This window comes from Mauremys mutica, chromosome 10 (genome assembly GCF_020497125.1).
Source record: "Mauremys mutica isolate MM-2020 ecotype Southern chromosome 10, ASM2049712v1, whole genome shotgun sequence".
Classification (NCBI taxonomy): Eukaryota; Metazoa; Chordata; order Testudines; family Geoemydidae; genus Mauremys; species Mauremys mutica.
The window spans coordinates 54,933,647-54,956,853 of NC_059081.1; the positions used below are offsets into that span (position 1 = coordinate 54,933,647).

Here is a 23,207-nt window from a genome sequence, read left to right on the forward strand (position 1 = left end):
GGAGAGTTAGGGACACAGGGCACTCTATTTGCCTAAACCATTTCACTGTCTACACTGCTATTTATACCCTGCTGGGCATCCTCTGTCTGTGCCCTGCCTGCTATCAGGAGAGCAGCGGATCCTAAGATTGAAGTTCAGGAATTTCTCCGCCCATCCAGAGGTTGCCAAAAACAACTCGATGTAGCCTGGTTCTGTCATTAAAACAGCCGCCCTGTGCATTCCAAGGCCATTGCCCTGCCAACTCCCCAGCCAGCATCCATTCCCCTCCCTCCCCTCCAGGCACTGCCCTGCACCCTCCCCGGCCATCCCCCCACGCACCACCTCCCCCCCAGGCACTGCCCTGCACCCTCCCCGGCCATCCCCCCACGCACCACCTCCCCCCCAGGCACTGCCCTGCACCCTCCCCGGCCATCCCCCCACGCACCACCTCCCCCCCAGGCACTGCCCTGCACCCTCCCCGGCCATCCCCCCACGCACCACCTCCCCCCCAGGCACTGCCCTGCACCCTCCCCGGCCATCCCCCCACGCACTGCCCTGCATCCTCCCCGGCCATCCCCCCACGCACCACCTCCCCCCCCGGCACTGCCCTGCACCCTCCCCGGCCATCCCCCCACGCACTGCCCTGCACCCTCCCCGGCCATCCCCCCACGCACCACCACCTCCCCCCAGGCACTGCCCTGCACCCTCCCCGGCCATCCCCCCACGCACCACCTCCCCCCCCGGCACTGCCCTGCACACTCCCCGGCCATCTCCCCACGCACCACCTCCCCCCCAGGCACTGCCCTGCACCCTCCCCGGCCATCTCCCCACGCACCACCTCCCCCCCAGGCACTGCCCTGCACCCTCCCCGGCCATCCCCCCCACGCACCACCTCCCCCCCAGGCACTGCCCTGCACCCTCCCCGGCCATCCCCCCACGCACTGCCCTGCATCCTCCCCGGCCATCCCCCCCCGCACCACCTCCCCCCCAGGCAGTTCCTTGCTCCATCGCCGTCCATCCCCGATCTCACTGCCCTGCACCCTCCCTGGCCATCCCCCCACGCACCACCTCCCCCCCTGACACTGCCCTGCACCCTCCCCGGCATCCCCCCACGCACCACCTCCCCCCCAGGCACTGCCCTGCACCCTCCCCGGCCATCCCCCCACGCACCACCTCCCCCCCAGGCACTGCCCTGCATCCTCCCCGGCCATCTCCCCACGCACCACCTCCCCCCCAGGCACTGCCCTGCACCCTCCCCGGCCATCCCCCCCACGCACCACCTCCCCCCCAGGCACTGCCCTGCACCCTCCCCGCCCCCCCCCACCACCATCACCCACGACCATCCCCCCACGCACCCTCCTCCCTAAGGCCACGGGGCAGCGCGGGCGGAGCCTCCCAGCAAAGGGGCAGCGGGGCCGGGCGGGGGCGGCCCTAACGGGCCAACGAACGGCGTGACCCGCCTGAGGAGAGCGGCCGGGCCCCTCACCTTCCTCTCGCGGCTCTTGCGCTCCTCCCGGCGCCTCTCGAACTCCTCGAAGGAGATTTTCCCCTCCAGGTAATCGATCAGCTCGGGGCTGAAGCTCGACATCGCGCCGAGGACGGGGCGGGGGGGTGGGGGGGGTTGTTTCGCGCACGGACGCGGCGTCCCTTGTGAATCGGGTCCGACCGAAGCTCGCTACCGCCGCGCAACAGTTCCGGGCTAGCGCCAGCGGGCTGAGAGGCTGAGCTCTGACCATGCGCGGTACGGCTGCGAAGCCGCTGGCCTCCTGCGCAGGGAGCCGCGGAGGCTCCGGGCGATGGGAGTTGGGCGGGGACACAAGGGGCGGAGGGTGGGGGCAGGGTCTGGGGCTGCTCTGTGCTGCCCCTTCCCCCCCCCTGTAAGTAGCTATGCTAAGCAGTCTGAGCCCACTTGGGCCTGGGTGCCTCCCCGAGCCCGTCTCTCTCCCCAGCAGAAGGTGATTCAATAAAAGATATTTTACCTGCCTCACCTTGTCTCTCTAACATTCTGGCCTGACAGGGCTTCACTAACCCTGCATGCATTAGGCACAGCTGGCAGGGTGGGCCGGTGACATACTCACTGCTGTGCATCGCCTCCCGACGGATCAGAAATTAAGCATTTCCTATGCTCACTTTACCCAACAACTTTCCTAAACACTAAAATTACCCCGACAAACCACTGTTTTCGTAATAAACCCTTATTTCCAGCCCAATGCTCTGTATGGGCCCAATCCAAAGTCTGTTTCCATGGACGTCTTTCCTTTAACTTCAGTGGTCTTTGCATCAAGGAGGTACATATTAGAATCATAGATTATCAGTTTGGAAGGGATCTCAGGAGGTCATCTAGTCCAGCCCCCTGCTCAAAGCAGGACCAAACCCCAACTAAATCATCCCAGCCAGGGCTTTGTCAAGCCTGACCTTAAAAACCTCTAAGGAAGGTATTGATAGTTGAAAGGGCATCTCCTCCCATTCCTTGTACTGTTTTAAGTGGTTGAAAAATCACATTAGACAGGAGTTACTGAATCCTGACCAGATAAAGGAAGTGAAGGACTATGAATAGAACATAAACTATGCAATAGGTGTATTAGAAGGCAGGGCTGCCCAGAGGATTCAGGGGGCCTGGGGCAAAGCAATTTCAGGGGCCCCTTCCATTAAAAAAAGTTGCAATACTATATTCTCATGGGGCAAATTGCCCCACTTGCCCCGCCCCCCTCTGGGCAGCCCTGCTAGAAGGGCACAGATAGATCAAAGAAATGGATGCAGCCATCCAGGAAGAATAGAAGTCCAACTCCCTAATTTGTGAAGATACCATCAGATGTAAACATTTATGGACATCTATATTGGGAAAGCACCCTAGATTTGCTCAGGATTAAGTCAGATTCTTGTGCAGCACAGTTCAAAGTGCGTATGAATTATAGGACTGAAAGAGACCGGTCCCCTGCACTCATGGCAGGACTAAGTATTAAGAAATGCTATGAAGTCGAAATAAGAGCAGTTTACACCCATGTTGCCCTCACTTTGTACTAGTAAAAATGAAAGGCAGTGTTAGAAGAGCCCCTAAATTTTTTCAGGAAATACACAGAAGTTAAATGTATATTTAATAACTCAAGTTTTACTGATTACATTGATTCTTTGGAGGAAAGACATCTGTAGTTTTTCTTTTCATCAAGTAGAAACAGAGTAGCAGAACTCTTAAAATTGAGAAACCATTTCTATGACCCATCTGGAATAGGGCAGTGATTATGTTTCTAGAGCAATTATTGTATTATAAAACAACGATGAAATCACTTATAGATATGTATTCTAGCTTCTGAGTTGCATTAACTGACATCGATGTCTATAGGCTTTTCTAAATATGCTAGTCTGTCTCCTGTTCCAAAAAACAAAACAAAAACAAAAAGTCTCCCTTTAGTGGGCTAGATAGAGCCAGACTACATACCTGTGCTAGTTTATAAAATAAAATCCTTTCAACTACTAACAGCTAAAGGAGGTTATTTAGATGATAGATGCCTGTGTTTTGAAGCCAGTGGCCTGCCTTCTTGTCCCGGTTCTACAAGTGCGCCAGTATAGCTGGTGACCATGTCAGTACTGAAACAACAATGGAGCTATTACCTCCATATTTCATACCCATTATTAAACAAGGGGTTAGGCCCTGATTCTGCAAAGACTCATCCATGTGCTCCAGTTGGGTAATCCTAGTGAAGTCAATGGGACTTCTGCCATTGACTTTAATTGGGCCAGGATTTCATCCTTTAACTTCAGTCAGTCAGTAGGACTACTCACATGTGGAGTATTAAGCATGTGTGTAAAAGTCTTCTCAGGATCAATGCCATACCTTCCAAATGAGAAGTAACTGTGGTTATCTGAATGCAGGATTTCCTGATGCCATTTTAAAATATGGTACTGGAAATCTGTAATGATTCAGATACATAAGGAATGGTCAGAGCAGAAATAGTAAGATGGGCTCTTATGAATAATTTATTAGTTTAATTACTAAATTGTGGGAATCATAGGGATTCTTTACTATGAGATTCTTATCAAAACATAAAAGCCAAAACATTTAAGTATTCTGATGGCTATTGTGTATCTGAATGAGACCTTGAATATGACATTAATAATGTATGTCCTTAGGACTTCACAGGGTTTTTCTTATTTCCACATTTATGGAGGCTTTTCTTGTATTATCTTCTGCCTTTTTCAGTAAGATGATCTTGGGATCTCTCTCAGATATATACATCTGATGAGTCTATCTTTCTTTCATGAAGATTTAAAAAGATTATTATTTGTATTGTGGTAGCACCGAGGAGCCCCAGTCAGGGACGAGGGCCCTTTGTGCTAAGTGCTGAACAAACAGAGAACAAAGAGATGGGTTTCTGTAATGACTGAAGTGGTGTGGTTTTTTTTTTCAATTCCACACATCTCCAAACCAAATACAAAGCACTCTAATGAAGACTCAGTAAAATTCAAGAAAACAGTTATCTAAAACCTAGATGTAATCAATTTAAAAGGTAACATTTATTTACATTCCTTGACAAAGACAATTAGGAATAGTCAGACATACTACATCAGATTGAAGTTTTCCTTCATTTACATTTCAACAAGTAAAATCTTGTCAGATCAATCTTCACAACCATCCATACCTCACCACCTGAAAAGTGAGCAAATATGGCAATTACAGCCAGATGTCAGATTTGAATATGTAAAGACTCAGATGCTGAAGAAAATGTTAAACTGTCAGATAATAGTCAGAAACACCAAAGCAGTAACATTTTGCCATGTATGCTTCCAATTCACATGAAGTCCAAAAGTAATCACCTGAAAGGAAAAATAAACAAACAAAATAAATAAATAAAATAAGAATGGTAAATAGGAGCATTTAAAAGCAAAGCCAAAGGACCCTAACTGATCCAAAGCCAAAGCCAAAGGACCCTAACTGAAACACTCCCACTGGCTTAGATGGGCTCAGAAATCCCAAATTATTAGCATGAGCATTGTTAAACAGTAAATTATCTTTTCTGACTGGGAGTAATCTCTGTAAGGGTCAGGGTGAGGAACAGATTCCTCAAGGCTTACCCATCTCCCTGCATGATTATGGCATAGACACCTTTGTGGAATACAGCTCCGTGGTGCCTGAGGACTGGATTTCAAATCCTGCCCCACCTAGAGTGGAAATGTACAGTTCTGCTGTGTTTAGCACATTATGTGGCTGCAAGACTGATAGGGTGGCGAGATTAGGAAGTCGTAATTAACTGAACACAAACCCTGGTTAGAATTTAAAAAAAAATTTAAAAATGCCCAGTCTTTCAGCCCCTAAATCTTCATCAGGTTAACAACAGAATCTCCAGATATTTTGGGGGCCCAGAATCTGATCTTATGTGATGCAATATTTAGACAACAGAGTAAATCAAGGATAGGGGAGCAGCACAGTTAATTCTGCGTTTCTAGGTCTTCATCAGTGTGTGTCAAACATCAGTGTTGGTTTATGTTCCTTAGGCCCCAGACCTTGAGTTATCCTCTGTGTGGCTGATGCAGCAAAACACAAGTGTCCAGTAATTTAGTAATATCACAGTAAATATAAACTATTTTGTAAGAACACTCAAAGCAAATATTTTCATTTATTAACAGCCAGAAATTTATGTTCAGAAACCATCTCTTACCCACTATTTATTACTAAAAATAACCCAAAGAGTCATTTAAATCACACTGGAATTTGTTTAAGTTTAGAATTTTCATAGCTTCACAAATTTTAAAGCCAGAAGGGACCACTATGATTATTTAATCTGTCTTCCTGCGTTACACAAGCCATAGATTTTTACTCCATAATTCCTTCATCAAACTAATACATTCTGATTGAGGTAAAGCCCCATCTTTTAAAACCACTTTTTAATCCATTACATTGTTTGTGTGATGCTGATTTTTTTTTCAAATTAAACCCATCAAAAGGTGATTTAAATGAAAATATTAATACAATTGTCACTGTAATATAATGAATGGTGGTGGTGTGCTACATAGTCCAGACAGAGCCATGGACTAGTGAGCTAAGCACAGGACTGGCAGCCAGAAACTCCTGAGTTTTAACCTTGACTGCCACTGACTCCTTATAGGTCCTTGGGCAAGTCACTTAGGACCTGATCGAATTCCTATTGAAGTTCTTACTGTTTGTAGAATGGGGGCAATAATACTTAGCTACCCTCATTATGTTGTCATAAGGAGGATTATTATTTATATAGTATACAAAATAAAAATAAAATAAGCAGTACATTTGGCCATGGATATACTAATAGTGCAAGCTTGATTCATATTATAGTATAGACATATGAATCAGTTTGCACACTATTTTATCCAACCTTCACTTTTAATTGAAGAAATAAAAACATTTACAGAGATTTAAAAGGCCGATTACTCTTTGTTACTGTAATGTTTTCTTTTTTGAGTCTGTTCTTTCCTTGATGTGCACATATCATGGGAGGCTATCAGCCTCCATTAGAAAAAATTCGATTGTACTAGGTTTTACTTGATCTCTTGAAATCTTTCCCTATTTAATCCAGCAAATGTCAAGTATCTGTCTCTGGAAATAAACTAGAGACATAAGCAGTGCATAAACTTCTGACTTCAGAATACTTCTTACCATGCAGAAATAAATTAACTCCCCAGAAATTTCTCCTTAAATACATTTCAATCACCTTTCAGTGAGAGTTAAAATATCACACATTTCTGATGTGTTATCAAGAGCAAGTTATTTTTTATTCTTCATATAGAAGGGAAAATTACCCGAATCCAAATCTGTAACTCAACCACATGTAACTGTCAGTACAGAGGAAAAACAATCACTTTTACCTTGGTCAGCAGCTTCTTTCAGCCTTTGAAGTAATTCTGAAATAGTTTTTTCTTTTCTTCATAATCTGCAAATGCAGAAGCAGTAGGATCCGAGTAGATAGCTACAGGCCTGGATCTGTCATTATTCATGGAGAAAGTATCTAGGAACTTTCTCAGATCAAGACCTCTTCCCGAAAAATAAGCCTGGAGTGTTCTGAAAAACTGAATACAGTTTACATTTAAAAAATGTAAAATAAATAATCATATCAATTAAAACAAAGTAAATATACTTATGAAAGGAACTGGATGGGAATGAAGTCCTATTTTATCCACAAACATGTACAGCACAGGCAGTGGCAGAGCAAACTGTTCCACTCTGCTTTCACAATGTGTTTTAAGTGTGAACTGGAATGATTATACCTAGCAGTGATTTAGTCATATTCATTTGCTAAGTATAGTCATTAGCCCCTATGATGGGACTGGCCACACAGACCCAGCAATTGTTGCCAGATTCTGACACTGAAGTTAATGGGATTGCATGTGGACTAAGGTACTTCTCATCGTGAGGAAGGGTGTCAGAATCTGGCCTTGTGATATGGACACCTCTCCAAAGACCACCAACCCATTAATCAGTGAAGTCTCAGCTGAGCTGTACTGATTCAAACTGGTAACCTAGAGGAGAAAACCTCTCCCAACTGCCAGTCCCCACAACTACCTCTCCCAACTGCCAGTCCCTTCTGACACTGAGAATATCAGTAAAACATATTTGTTAGCTTTGGTTTTCCAAATAAGAGGTGGCATAAATCAGGAAGATTGAAGCAGACTGCTTCAAAGGTCTTAAATTATTTCTTCAGACCCCTAGGCTTTAGGGATTGATTAATGGGGTAGATACCCAACTTTTTAATGCATGCCTTTTACACACCAAATACACCTTAACTGTGAAGCTTATTAAACAGTTTACAATATCCGGAAGTCCCTCAAATTGACATGTGTTCTAAACTATGCAAGAGTATAGTTTATGTAAAGCCTTTAAGATCTTTACAAGCAATGTGATTAGAGTATTATGCTGCCCAATTTGCTAACATTTTCTTTAGAAAAAGCGCACGGTGAAACCTCCATTAAGAGCAGCCTCTAGCAACAGCCAGAGTAGCCTCAGGTTTTCCAGTACAATTTTATTTATCCTAAAAGTCACCTGCAACTGATTTGAGCTGATCCTTTGGCTGGATAGTCTTTGTTATATTTAAAAAATATTAGGTTTTAGTATTTTTTTAAATTTTATATTTGGTCACCTTCCAAACAAGTACAAACATTGCTGCTAATCACTGACATGTTTCTCACAACTTTTGCATAAGATCTTATAAATAATCCTTTGTGATTGAATATTCTGTTGTTAATTGGCTGTCGTATCTTAAACCATTCAAGGTGCTGTGTCAGATACAAATATATTTGTGTTTTCAAACCATGGTTTACCATTTGACTTAAACAATATTGTCTATACAGTCAACAAGAACAGGACTAGGAGAACACACAGAGCACCCCTATTCTGTTGGATAAAATGAGTTGTATTTTCACAGATCAAAATACATCTCTTTTTAAATTAATGTGTATTGTACATAGGTCTGATGAAGATCCATGTGCAGTATATTAAATTGAAAGTGTTTCTTCAAGTTAGATTAAAGCATGTGCAGGTGGCTGCTGATACTGACCATACAAAGTACATCAGAGTTACCAACACTGAAAAGGGACCCTCTTAGCTACTTTGAAGTTTTTAACTACAACAGGTAAGAAATTCTTATAATGAGACACCTAAATATGAGAAACACACATGGAATTTGGGCTTCATTACAATGTTTCCTGCAGGGTTTCCTTACTAGATCTCGGTTTCTGGGATTGTCCAGAGGTTTCCATTTTTCTTCTGGCCTTAGCGGAGCCCCCTTTGCCAACCCCCTCAGAGTAAGCATAGTACACAGAACCAGAAGTGCCACTTTCCACATGCTGGAGAGCTGAGCAGGCTGCACATGAGAGGGGGAAAGAACACGACTGAATGAGTTCTATAAAACGTGCACCACTGACACATGAAAGCAAGCATTTCATATAATTAATGCGGATAAATGGTTTAAAACAATCAATCAATCCATGACAAGGAGGCTCTACCCACTGGAGAATATATTAGAGAGAGAGAGAGAGAGAGAGAGAGTGTGTGTGTGTGGTTTTCTCCCACTTCCCCCCCCCCACTTTAGTGTCTCTTGAGGAACAGATTAGTCCTAAAGAAATGCTTCCCATTCCATTGCTACCTCTGAAACACTGCATCCCCTCTCTATTTCCATCATATAATAGTTCTAAAATAGCTAATCATTAGTTACAGCAGCAGATCTTTGTGTGCCCTGAGGAAATAAATAAAGCTTACCTGTAACTTTGGTTCTGGCTTGCCCCTTCCTGGTTAGCCTGTCTGTATCTGCAAAACAGACTGATCTCTCCATTTATATTGCTAGTGGACTGGCCGTGGGTGGGTGCCAATGACGTTAGTAGTATTGCAGTAATGATTCCATTTCCATCCATGACAAAGACCCTTGAGAATCTCATCCTCGATACTCTTGAGGCCTGTTGCTACTAAATCTTGCAGCACACACTGCCCTCCCTCCTCATCCAGCCACATTACTGAAAATTTGTGGATGGCAAAATATAGAAATTTCCTGCGGGGGTGGTGGAAGCTTAATAAAATGTTACTTTTAAATCAATTTTATACCTTTGTTTTTCAGATAATTATATCTAGCAGAAGGATTTCCAAGATAAGCTAGATATGGAGCAATTTCCTGGTGCTAGAAGACAGCAAGGTGAGGTATATTTCAAGATGCAAAATCTTAGCACCTTAATGAAAGTATTGACCTGATATCCTTATGTTATCTGCATTCATTTACAGATTGCATATGGGGATACTAGAGTAGATGATTCCAAGGTATTACAGACAAAGATTCTAACAAGGACTACAGTGTTTAACTTGTTCTTATTCAATAATATCAGTTCAAAACTGCTATGACATTTGATTGTAGTTCTCCTCATATATTTTTCTCCTGACAATTTAAAGAACATTTTAATTACAGCAGTTGCACCAAAACTGTCACTTTTCAAGTTAGGAATCTTGGTCATTCTTTTATCACCAGTCCATTATAATTATTAATAAATATTTGTATAGAATGCCATGCCAGTAGGTGTGTGTCTTTATTTATTGAGATTTAAACTTTTTAAAGACACTGATCTATGGCTCTAGGAACCCTGACATCGCTAACACAAATAAAATTCCAGTTGCATTATTTTGCTATCTATAGTAATGTGTGTACCTAGCACATAGATTATCTTATAAGGTTACACTAGGAGTTATTGTAGTATTTAGACTAGATTGTTTTTAACTGCTTTGTTTTTGTTATCTGTGGGCAGCTTGGAGACATTGAGCTCTCAAGTACATGCATTCTGGTTTTCAGATCAGCACCAGGGACAGCAACAACAGGAGAAACAGAATGAAGGGGAAAAGGCTGAAACTTAACGGGGTTTCAGCTATTTTAAATTAACCAGTCTGACAGAATAGGCTAGTCACAGCACACAAACACACCCCACACACTTTATATGTCTGTCAAGCAGATGCTTCTCATATAAGGCAGGTGAAAGTTAGGAAGGACCTCAGTGTCCGCTAGTGGGGAAAATGTCAGGTTTCATGCCAGTTCCAGGACATTCACCAAGTTTTACTCCAGCAATTCTGTTTGTAGAGTTTCTCTCTTTTTAGACACAGAAGCGGCTGTTTGTGTGCTGGAGGTTTATGCAGATTTCAGTGAGACCAGAAAGAGAACATAAGCAGACCCAATAATTAACTCATCTTTGTCTTTGCTATTTACTTTCCACCCATAGCAACAGTTATTAAAAAAAGTTAACTGGCCACCTTGCATGAAACAAACACCTTTTGCGCCTCGATTAAGAGATCTCAGTACTGGAACTCCCGTGATCTGGATTGAATGTCTGGCTCTGCCATTGGCTTCCTGTGTGATCATGGGCAAGTCACTTCATCTTTGTGCCTCACTTCCCTGTCTGTAACATGGGGATTGTCTTATTTGGGGATTGTAGGGGCTTCAGGCAGGGATTGGCTTTTTCTAAGCATCTGTACCACACCTAGCACAAGGCCCTCCCCTCTGTTGAGGCTTCTGTGCACTACTGTAATACCAATATTTTAAAAATATAAACAAGTGAGAAAAATAATTAGAAGTAATGTGGAAATCATTTCTGATATGTTCTGAAGTATCTATACTTAGTTCATCTCATTTTTCTAGGACCTGCTGCTGTAGAAGCCATTATTGCTTTTCCGTCTGCATTCACTCAAAAACCCCCACAAATGAACAGACAAAAACATATGCTATCTAAATAGTTCTTCAGAATAGCAGCAATTTCAGGTGTTTTATTTTATTATCTTATAATGTGGGCATCTTATCTACATGATATACTGACTGCAGACTAAATTGAATATGACTAATAAAATAATTGAATGATGTGTTGAAAAAACTCTTTTTAATTTCTATGTCCATTGTAAACAGATGTTTTACTTAATAAACATCTGAAATTGCCCATTACTACTTTTGCATTAATCAACTCCTATACTATAGTTTAGCTTTCTAACCTAATATCTCACATTTGTACTCCTACCAGTCCCTACTGTTGTATAAGTCAATGCAAATGTCTCTGACTTTAATGGCAACAGGAGCGAGTCCAAAGGTATCACTTGTCTCAGACTTGAAGAGATATCTAGTGGTTTGTTTTGGCAATGAGGGGAGTGGAAGGAGATACTGTTTTTCTGCCTGCAGTAACTTGCTGTTACATATTTTATGTTGGCCTGTGAACTAAAATCATTTAATTCTAAGAACAGGAATATAATCAGAGTCAAAAATATCCCATAAAAACTCTCAGTACCTGGACCAGGAGAAAATAGTTGCTTCTATGGTCAGCTAAAGCAAAAGGCTCATTGGGTCTTATCCCTGGTCTACACTATGAGTTGACTGAATTTAGCAGTGTTAGATCAATTTAACCCTGCACCCGTCCACACGATGAAGCCATTTTTGTCGACTCAAAGGGCTCTTAAAATTGATTTCTGTACTCCTTCCCGATGAGGGGATTAGTGCTGAAATCGACCTTGCTGGGTCGAATTTGGGGTAGTGTGGATGCAATTCGATGGTATTGGCCTCCGGGAACTATCCCAGAGTGCTCCATTGTGACCCCTCTGGACAGCACTCTCAACTCAGATGCACTGGCCAGGTAGACAGGAAAAGCCCCGTGAACTTTTGAATTTCATTTCCTGTTTGGCCAGCGTGGCGAGCTCAGAGGTAACCATGCAGATCTCATCAGCAGAGGTGACCATGGAGTCCCAGAGTCACAAAAGAGCTCCAGCATGGACTGAATGGGAGGTACTGGATCTGATCGCTGTATGGGGAGAGAAATCCGTGCTATCAGAACTCTGTTCCAAAAGACGAAATGCCAAAACATTTTAAAAAGTCTCCAAGGACATGAAGGACAGAGGCTATAACAGGAACCTGCAGCAGGGCCGTGTGAAACTTAAGGAGCTCAGGCAAACCTACCAAAGAATCAGGGAGGCAAACAGCCACTCCGGGTCAGAGCCCCAGACATGCTGCTTCTATGATGAGCTGCATGCCATTCTAAGGGGTGCCCCTACAATTACCCCCAGCCCTGTGCGTGGACTCTGTCAATGGATTCTCACATAACAGGATGCGGAAGATGAGGAGGAGGAGGAGGTTGAAGATAGCGCACAGTAAGCAAGTGGAGAAACCATTTTCCCCAACAGCCAGGAACTCCCGGACTCCTGGACCTAGAAGGTGGAGAAGGGACCTCTGGTGACTGCACCTTTGTAAATATAATACATGGTTTAAAAGAAAGCGTGTTTAATGATTAATTTGCCCTGAAGACTTGGGATGCATTCGCAGACAGTACAGCTAGTGGAAAAGTCTGTCAACATGTATGGGGATGGAGCAGGAATCCTCCAGGGACATCTCAATGAAGCTCTCTTGGATGCACTCCCAAAGCCTGTTAGCCACGCGGTGGGAGAAGGGGTGAAGCGATCATCCCAGAGAATTGGGGTGTGTGTGTGGGGGGGGGGTTAGTTGGGTTTGTGCTGCACATTAACCTGAAAACCACAGCCCCTCCTTTTAAATGGCCAACCCAACAGGTGCTTGGTATCGGAAATGAGGGCGCTGCTGTTTGAAACCATTCCCACATGTTATGAAGGTTAAAGAAGCCAAAAGACTGTGGCTTACTATGTCTGCCTTCAAGCTGAATTCTGTTGCCCACCGGCCTTGCGTGTGTGATCTCTCACACCAAACTGGCAGGCCCTCAATATAAGAGGCAAAATGCAACCTTGTAAAGAAAGCACACACACTATGTAATGTTAACAGCTTGGTTCACTGTGAAAGAGCCTACCCATTCTTCTCTAAAATGTGTCTTTTTAAAGACTACTCTCCCTTTTTTATCTCCCGCGGCTGCAAATGTTTCAACGCTCCCCATATCATCTCCGTCCCAGAGGCTAGCGAAGATTAGAAGGTGAAAAAAACGCACTCGTGATTAAATGTTCTCTGAGCTCATGCAGTCCTCCCACACTGAAAAAGCCCAGCAGAATGCATGGAGGCAGACACTGTCAGAGTCCAGGAAAGCACAAAATGAATGAGGGATGCGTGAGAGGACAGGTGGCGGAAGCAAGAGGAGAGGGGGCGGGATCAAGATGATAGGTGGTGCCAGCATGATGAGAGGAGGCAGGAAGCAATGCTTAGGCTACTGGAAGATCAAACTGATACACTCTGGCATATGGTTGAGGTGCAGGAAAGGCAGCAGGAGCACAGACCACCGCTGCAGCCTGTGTAACCAACCGCCCTCCTCCCCAAGTTCCATAGCCTCCCACCCAGATGCCCAAGAACGCAATGGGGGGCCTCCAGGCACCCAACCACTCCACCCCAGAGGACTGCCCAAGCAACAGAAAGCTGGCATTCAATAAATAAGTTTTGAAGTGCAGTGTGGCCATGTCCTTCCCTCCTCCTCCACCCCACCCGGGCTACCTTTGCAGTTATCCCCCCATTTGTGTAACAAATTAATAAATAATGCATGAATGTGAAGCAACAATGACTTTGCTCACCGCTTGCAGAGGCAATAAAGGAGGGAGGAAAGGGTGGTTGGCTTACAGAGAAGTAGAGTGAACCAAGGGGGCGGGTTTCATCAAGGAGAAACAAACAGAACTTTCACACCGTAGCCTGGCCAGTCATGAAACTGGTTTTCAAAGCTTCTCTGATGGGCAGCGTGCCCTGCTGTGCTCTTCTAACTGTCCTGGTGTCTGGCTACGTGTAATCAGTGGCCAGGTGATTTGCCTCAACCTCCCACCCCTCCATAAACGTTTCCTCCTTACTCTCACATGTATTGTGGAGCACACAGCAAGCAGTAATAACGATGGGAATATTGGTTTCGCTGAGGTCTAACTGAGTCAGTAAAGTGCACCATCAAGCTTTTAAACATCCAAATGCACATTCTACCACCATTCTGCACTTGCTCAGCCTATAGTTGAACAGCTCCTGACAACTGTCCAGGGTGCCTGTGGATGGCTTCATGAGCCATGGCATTAAGGGGTAGGCTGGGTCCCCAAGGATAACTATAGGCATTTCAACATCCCCATCAGTTATTTTCTGGTCTGGAAAAGTAAGTCGCTTTCTTCAGCTGTTCAAACAGACCAAAGTTCCTGAAGTTGCGAGCATCATGTACCTTTCCCGGCCATCCCACATTGATGTTGGTGAAATGTCCCTTGTGATCCACCAGTGCTTGCAGCATGATTGAAAAGTACCTCTTTTGGTTTATGTACTGGTTGCCTTGGTGGTCCAGTCCCAAGATAGAGATATGCGTTCCATCTATCACCCCACCACATTTAGGGAATCCCATTGCAGCAAAGCCACCCACTATGACCTGCACATTTCCCAGAATCGCTACCTTTGATAGCAACAGCTCAGACATCATGTTGGCTACTTGAATCACAGCAGCCCCCATAGTAGATTTGCCCACTACAAATTGATTCCCGACTGACCGGTAGCTGTCTGGCATTGCAAGCTTCCACAGGGCTATCGCCACTCGCTTGTGAAGTGTGAGGGCTGCAAATCACAAAGTTCCATGAAAGTGCCCTTACGCATACGAAAGTTTCGCAGCCACTGGGAATCATCCCAGACCTGCAACACTATGCGGTCCTACCAGTCTGTGCTTGTTTCCCGGGCCCAGAATTGGCATTCCATGGCATGAACCTGCCCCATTACCACCATGATGTCCAAATTGCCAGGGGCCAGGCTTTGAGATAAGTCTGTGTCCATGTCCCCATCACTCTCATCATTGTGCTGCCGTCGCCTTGTCGCCTGCTTTTGCAGGTTCTGGTGCTGCATATACTGCAGGATAATGCATGTGGTGTTTACAGTGCTCATAACTGCTGCGGTGATCTGAGCAGGCTCCATGCTTGCTGTGGTATGGCATCTGCGCAGAAAAAAGTTGCGAAACGATTGTCTGCAGTTGCTGTCACGGAGGGAGGGGCGACTGACAAAATGGCTTACAGGGAATTAAAATCAACAAAGGGGGTGGGTTTGCATCAAGGAGAAAACACACTCAACTGTCACAATGAAGCCTGGCCAGTCATGAAACTGGTTTTCAAAGCCTTTGTGATGTGCAGCGCGCCCTGCTGTGCTCTTCTAATTGAAAACAACCTAGTCAGCAAACAGTGCCAGCGAGATTTTAAATGTCCAAAGGCACATTCTACCACCATTCTGCACTTGCTCAGCCTACAGTTGAACTGCTCCTTACTACTGTCCAGGCTTCATGAGCCATGGGAGCAAGGGGTAGGCTGGGGTAGGTGCGACCGCATGGTGCTGCCGGCTGGGAGAGCAGCCTGAGGCAAAAGTCTCCAGCTCGCATGATATTCCAGGCAGGACTGAATCTCCATTAGATGAAACTTAAAAGAGAATGACCTGGAGTCACTCCCATTTATGTCCAGGCGCCCCCGACCGACCTCACCAAGGCTGGCCAGGAGCAACCAGGAGACAGCAGCAGACAGTGCAATATGGCTGCTAACCGTCTTTGCTAACTTGCGAAGGCAAGGAGCTGCTGCTGTGTAGCACTGCAGTACTGCATCTGTCAGCAGCACCCAAGAGACATACGGTGACAGTGAGCTGAGCGGGCTCCATGCTTGCTGTGGTATGTCGTCTGCACAGGTAACCCAGGAAAAAAGGCGAGAAACGATTTTTTGCCATTGCTTTCATGGAGGGAGGGAAGGAAGAAGGGGGGCCTGACGACATGTACCCAGAACCACCCGCGACAATATTTTTGCCCCATCAGGCATTGAGAGCTCCAATGGGCAGCGGAGACTGCGGGAACTGTGGGATAGCTACCACAGTGCAACACTCTGAAAATTGATGCCAGCCTCAGTATGGTGGACGCACTCTGCTGATTTAATGTGCTTAGTGGGGACACACACAATCGACTATCAAATCTATTTCTAAAAAATCAACTTATTAAATCAACCTAATTTCATATGTAGACATACCCTTAGGTTTCATACTTATCCCATATTCTTTGTCAATGATTTTTATTACTTCTTTAACCAAAATTACAATCACATAATTATTAATCAAAGAAAACCAAACAAGAGTTACAGGGTTTTGATTTTACAAAACCCCAGTATAAACCACATCAGAGTCCACTAAAACACCACCAGGTGTTTGAAGAAGGGAAAGAAAAGCCTTAGAAATCCAAATAGACTTTGGGGTTCTCAACCTGGGGACTGTGATAATTTTCCTCTTTCTTTAGATGGGGAATACGGGTATTTTGTGTTGCGTGGTCATGGAATGGAAAACACAGAGAACCTCTGAAGCAAACATCAAAAGAAGAAAACTTTGCATTTTGTCATGCAGTATAAAATGTGTGTAAGTAAGGTCATTTGCATAGAAATATCTTTTAGTTATTTTTAATTTTTTTTTCAAAGAAATATTTACAATTATACAGAAACTTGAAACCCTAAGGATAAGAATTAAAGGCAGGGTACCACTCATTTTTGTCTTTTATGTTGAGCAATTCTACTTATATCAAGGAAAATAAAGATTTTGTATTTACAAGTTGTATCATAGCCCAGGTATGTTCCTGGTCCAAAGACCATGGCGGTCACTGTCAACATTCCAGAAACCCTCAATGACACAGACAACGGTTTCGTTATGAAAGATTTAAGAGAGATACAGAATGTAGAATACTCAAGTAGCTGATTGAGGAGATATCTGAGCCATTAGCGATTATCTTTGAAAATTCATGGAAGATGGGAGAGATTCTAGAGGACTGGAAAAGGGCAAACACTGCCCATCTACAAAAAGGGGAATAAGGACAGCTAAGGGAATTACAGACCAGTCAGTTTAACTTCAGTACCCAGAAAGATAATGGAGTAAATAATCAAGCAATTAATTTGCAAACACCTAGACGATAATAAGGTGACAAGTAATAGTCAACATGGATTTGTCAAGAATAAATCATGTAAAATCAACCAAATAGCTTTCTTTGACTGGGTGGGGGATGCGGGAAAGCGATAGATGTGCTATGTGTTGTCTTTATGTTGGCTTTTGATACTATCTCACATGACCTCACAAATAAACTAGCCTAGATGGAGCTACTATAAGGTGGGTGGCATAACTGGTTGGAAACAGTTCCCAGAGAGTAGTTATCAGTGGTTCACAGTCAAGTGGAAGAACCTATCAAGTAGGGTCCTTCAGGGATTGGTCCTGTTCAATATCTTCATAAATGATTTAGATAATGACAGAGAGCACATGTATAAAATTTGTGGATTATACCAAATTGGAAGGGGTTGCAAGTGCTTTGGAAGATAGAATTAAAATTTAAAATGATCTGGACAAACTGGGGAAATGGACTGAAATAAACAGGATGAAATTCAATAAGGACAAATGCAACATACTCCACTTAGGAAGTTACACACATACAAAATGGGAAATGACTGCCTATGAAGGAGTACTGCAGAAAGGGATCTGGGAGTTAGAGTGGATTACAAAGCTAAATATAAGTAAACAGTGTAATACTGTCCCCCCACACCCAAAAGTGATCATTCTGGGATATATCAGCAGGAGTGTTGTAAGCAAGACAACGATAAGTAGTTTGTTCACTCTACTCTGTGCTGATTAGGCCTCTACTGGAATATTGTGTCCAATTCTGGGTGCCACATTTCAGGAAAGATGTGCACAAATTGTATAAAGTCCATAGGAGAGCAACAAAAATGCTTAAGTATCAGAGGGGTAGCCGTGTTAGTCTGGATCTGTAAAAGCATGCATCCGACGAAGTGGGTATTCATCCACGAAAGCTCATGCTCCAAAACGTCTGTTAGTCTATAAGGTTCCACAGGACTCTTTGCTGCTTTTAAAAATGCTTAAAGGTCTAGAAATCATGACCTATGAGGAAAGAGTGAGAAAATTGGGTTTGTTTAATCTGGAGAAGACTGAGGGGAGACCTAACAGTTTTCAACTATATAAAAGGTTGTTACAAGGAGGAAGGAGAAAAATTCTTCTTTAACCTCTGAGGATAGGAAAAGAAACAAGGGGCTTAAATTGCAGCAAGGAAGGTTTAGGTTGGACATAAGGAAAAACTTCCTGTCAGGTTAGTTAAGCACTAGAACAAACTGCCTAGGGAGATTGTGGAATCACCGTCATTGCAGGTTTTTAAGAACAGGTTAGACAAACACCTGTCAGGAATGGTTTATTACTTAGTCCTGCCTTGAATTCAGGGGTCTGGACTAGATGACCTACTGAAGTCCCTTCCAGTCCTACACTTGTATGATTCTATGCCTGCACCTTAAAACTGAAGAATATTTTAAAGCATGTATATTTTGTATACGTGTCATTATTTTTCCCCTTTGCCACAGAAGAAAGAGGTGGGTTGATAATTTGAGATACGTTGGGTTTGATATGGGGCATCTGTTTTTGAACAGGCTGCTTATTATTGTATGGACAGCTCAAGAAGTATGTTGACAGTTAGTTTAATGTATATTTAAAAATGTAAAACAAAGCAAATCAAATAATTTAAATTTGATTACTGCTAATTTTCAAAGAGTAATCCATGTTACAAAGGAATGTAAATTAAATTTTGATTATATTTTCAATTTGCAAAGGGTAGTTGACAATAAATAATGCTTTAACCTTAGACTTACGTTTAACCTACTGTTCTTGTATATACTCCATGATGATTCTTTCTGAGTAGGAGCTATAGCTCTGTAGTTAAATGACCTCTGTTGGAACTATGGGAAGGAAAAAGGAGATGATGCATTTCTTCTGACTCTGTCTTCCCATGCAACACTTTTGTGATGAAATCAGGTCCTATCTGAACAAATAAAAAAATCCTAAATAAGCTGCAAAAATCTGTCAAGGAGTTGTCTTTTGTAGTGAATCACACTATCCCCTACAAAGAAGCTAGGAGTCCAATAGCCATGGTGACCCCACAGAGGAGTTCTCAGACTCAGTTGTACTTGGATCACACGATCAGATAGACCAAACAGACATCAATGCTTTGCTGGAGTAGGCAGACTGCTTTTAGAGCAGAGATAGTAGCCGTTGAAAAGGTAGTTTCACTTTAAGGGTCCTACTAATATAACCCCAGAAATTCTGAGAATCAGTCTGCTGCATGAGAATGTGGCAAGACTGTTGGAACACCAAAAAAATCCAAACAAAATACCCCTAATAAAACCAAAAACAAACTACCTTTTAATTAAACCTTTTCACTTTGTGTATGAGAGACACATCCCAGAAATGCATTCACCAAGTTCAAATCAGAAAAAGCTGTTATGAGATATTCTGATAATCAGATGCATTACATTAAGAAAATGAAAGTCTGAAGAGGGATTGCAGATATCTGCTTGGTACATAGAAATGAAAGCTTCAGTGAATTTGGAAGATATTTGAATAGTTTGAAGAACAAAGATTTTGATTAAATTGAGTCCTGGAAGTATATTCCTAATCTGAAAGTCTTGTACAAATATGTAATCTTCATGATCGTTTGCATACCAAGTTGCTTATATGTCTTCATTCCCCTATTTCTATTTACTTTTTAGAAGTATTTCAGTAGGGAGTGAAATCTTTTTCCTAAAAGTATATTTTTGACACTCTCAATATATTCTAATAGTAAATATGCTGAGAACTAATGTGAATTTAAAAAAAATTACATTGCTTCTGGTGGAGCCTATGCTCCATACAACCGAGTTTAACAGAAACCATGAAAGTTGGGTGGTTGATGATGTAGGCACAAACATGAGAGTCAATTCTTTTATCCTTGTTGAAGGCTCTCTTTTTAATTCAATAATCTTTTATCTGAAATTATGTTTGTTACTGAGCCAAAATGAAGTGTGAACAGATTTAGCACTGGCTTCAATACTGGGACTCTTTTTTGGCCAAAAGCATATTTTTGAAAGATAATTCAACTGCAGCCTTTTCAGTGAAGTAAACTCAGCCATAAATAGTACTCAATTCTGAATGTGTACTATTAGTGCAATTATACTCATTAGACAAAATTACATCCTTCTATGAGGAGATGGTTGGCTTCACAAATGCCTGCCAGCTAGCTATCAAAATGTGCCACTTCAAAGGTGTCTAAATTCAGATTGTGCTTTTCTCAGCAACCCTATCCAAATGGACACATCCCTGCCAAACTGAAGATTGTTAATTATATACACAGTACATCATAATATGAATATTAATGTGTATCTGATTAGATAACAATTCCTTAAACTAAGGCAACACTTTCAGATGATCAGCCTTAAGCCCCAGGCAAGTCACTTCTATATATCTTTAACCCCCACTCACTCCCCGTTGGAACGCCAAAAAAATCCAAACAAAATACCCCAAATAAAACCAAAACCAAACTACCTTTTAATTAAACCTTTTCACACATCCCAGAAATGCATTCACCAAGTTCAAATCAGAAAAAGCTGTTATGAGATACTCTGATAATCAAATACATTACATTAAGAAAATGAAAGTCTGAACAGGGATCACAGATAGCTTAGTACATAGAAATGAAAGCTTCAGTGAAATCCAAATCTCCCCCCCCCCCCACAAAAACAAAAATTAAAAAACACCCACCAACCCCAACTGTTCTCGAGCAATGATCTTGGGGAAAAAAAAGAAAAGAAAAGAAACCAGACCAGGTGATGTCCTGGAGAGAGCAGAAAGATAAAACACCAGGAATGTGGTTTAACTGGTCTGAAACTTTATTAAGTAACATATCTGGGAACTATTTGGCAAGTGTGCCCCGTGCAGTCATCCTCCTTTTGTATTCCATTCCATCATGTGAAGGGATGCAGACAGCTCCCCACCCCATTAACCTGGTCTCAGCACCATTGATGAGATCTCAATACCCTTCCCCTTGTCTGAGGGTTAAAGGGGGATGAGGAAGAGAGGGTTGTCTCCCCACTGTACTAGTGGTTAGGAGCTCCTACCCCATCCCCTACCTTCTTTAGGAGTTGCTTCTCCTAACTCACTTCCGATTCCAGTTTGTCAGGGAGCCAGAATACCTACTGAATGAGTACCTGCACTGGGCACCTACCAAATTGTGACAAAACAACTTTGGCAACCTAACTTACCCACCAGGTCCCAGGGCTGCTGAGAGAAAGGTGAGAAAACTACAGTTATACTGATGTACAAGAAAATACTATGTGAAATATTAACAGTTTGGGAAAGACGACAGACTAGAGGTGAGGAAAGAATAGTTAGATTTTTCAGCAAGCATCATCTCAGTTTATTATATTTTCCCTTATGAGAGTTAGGCAGATGATGCGTGCCTACTAGCTAAGCATAAATTAACATTTTGGAATCTACTCTACATGGAGTATAATTACTACCTCACGAGTCCCAAGTAAGCCACGTACTCTTTAGGTCTGAACAAACAAATTATAAAATTCCCCAAGTAATGCTATTAATACACACACTTCTTTTGTTCACTGTTTTTATTTTATCTTTTGAATACTTAGAATACCAAGTATTACAATTTAGAAAGAAAAGCACATCAATACCTGAGCAAAGACCAAAGGCAAATGTTCACCACTATGCCCAACAGCGTAGGTAAAAATACAGGTAACAACATTCACAACACTCTGCATACAGTATGACTAATAAGTGACACTTTTTGTGAATTACAACCATTTATATAATGCAAGTGTTAGTGTACCATACAAAAATTATACACAAAAATAAGAGGTGTATTTAATACAGTATATATAATGCTGGACAAAGTACTCCAAAAGTCATGCACATTTGTGTGGAAAAGACAAGTAAAAATTAAATTTGGAGTACGTACTGCAGATACTAGACACGTCACACAGCACATGAAGGTCCCAAATGAGTTCCTGTTCAAATCTAATTCCCGCTGATGTCAATAGAAAAAGGACTGGTCTCCAAGAGCACAATATTGCGAGATGCCGAGAGCTCTCACCTTTCTCTGATTTCAGTGAGGTACTTTCAAGGAGTGTTCAGCACCTCACAGGATCAGGCCCTAAGTATATTTATCATATATTGCATAAAATGTATTTGAGAACTCGATTACAATCGTTTTTATAAAGAATGATAACAGATTATAACCTCAACATTCACACAATTTTAGTTAAGACCCTGTCAACAGTCTCTATAAACCTGTCACTGCTGGGGTTAACTCCACCAAAAACCATTCACACCACATTTCAACTGACCATACAAGATCTCAAACTGTAAGAAAAATTTTACAAAAGTCAATTAGGCTGTTTGGAAATTATAAAAATTCCAAAATTGTTTGTAGTTTCCAACATTTTTAAGAGCTCTTGTGATTTACTTTAAAACAGTATGAACTGATATTTTGCAGGGGCAAGAGTCCATGGCATTTGGAGGAGAATCTAAAAGATGATCTGCAAAGGAAACAAAAATTATTGGGCTTGTTCAATTTTTTTGGTTATGACGTATAAAGGTGCTCTCAACGTTGGTAGGTGGTGTGTGGTGGTGTTTGTTTTTTAAGGTTTTTCATATTAGAAATTCAGGTTTTGGCTAGCCTGGAAAGGAACAATTATTGGAACTAGCGAAATGACAACAGCTAAAGAGTCAAGAGAGTGAAAGCTGAGTGACTGATAGGAGAAGATTTTTACTCACACCCTTTAAACAGGAATTAATACAAATAAAAGTTTTGAAGTCCAATGACTACTTAACATTTTAAAGAAAGGGCATCTTTGTTCTAATCTAGATTCAACATCCCTGCCCCTTCAATTAAAAAGTGAGGGTTAACAATCTTCTGATATCAATTAAGTCCTATAGCAAGAGCCAGAAAAGCCACAGTTGACGGTCCTCATATTCTTA

The 23,207-nt window shown here is 42.6% G+C and overlaps 2 protein-coding genes and 1 long non-coding RNA gene across 3 annotated transcripts in view; 1 reads left to right on the forward strand and 2 right to left on the reverse strand.

Annotated features, from left to right (window-relative positions):
* The window catches only part of GTF3C3 (general transcription factor IIIC subunit 3), a 30,219-nt gene extending 28,643 nt beyond the window's left edge, over positions 1–1,576 (reverse strand). The window contains exon 1 of the mRNA XM_045032498.1: positions 1,466–1,576. Coding sequence (XP_044888433.1) covers positions 1,466–1,567 — 102 coding nt within the window. The 5' untranslated portion in view covers positions 1,568–1,576. The remainder of the gene's footprint in view (positions 1–1,465) is intronic.
* Positions 1,405–22,857, forward strand: LOC123378549. Its single transcript, XR_006582660.1, has 4 exons — positions 1,405–1,534; positions 9,552–9,626; positions 16,660–16,775; positions 22,723–22,857. It is a non-coding gene; the product is annotated as an uncharacterized LOC123378549 (long non-coding RNA).
* C10H2orf66 (chromosome 10 C2orf66 homolog) lies at positions 4,661–9,217 on the reverse strand. The gene is made up of 4 exons (XM_045032499.1): positions 9,200–9,217; positions 8,664–8,804; positions 6,814–7,014; positions 4,661–4,791 (listed from the first exon to the last, which is right to left on the reverse strand). Exons 2-3 carry the CDS (start codon positions 8,784–8,786, stop codon positions 6,832–6,834), a joined length of 306 nt encoding a protein of 101 aa, XP_044888434.1. The 5' UTR covers positions 8,787–8,804; positions 9,200–9,217; the 3' UTR covers positions 4,661–4,791; positions 6,814–6,831.
* Positions 22,858–23,207: the final 350 nt, after the last annotated feature.

Bases quoted from the DNA above. Each gene is read 5' to 3' on its own strand.
- C10H2orf66 (XM_045032499.1), bottom strand. From the start codon at position 8,786: ATGTGGAAAGTGGCACTTCTGGTTCTGTGTACTATGCTTACTCTGAGG. The intron at 7,015-8,663 runs GTAAGGAAACCC...AACTGTATTCAG, and splicing joins ATCCCAGAAACCGAGATCTA to TTTTTCAGAACACTCCAGGC.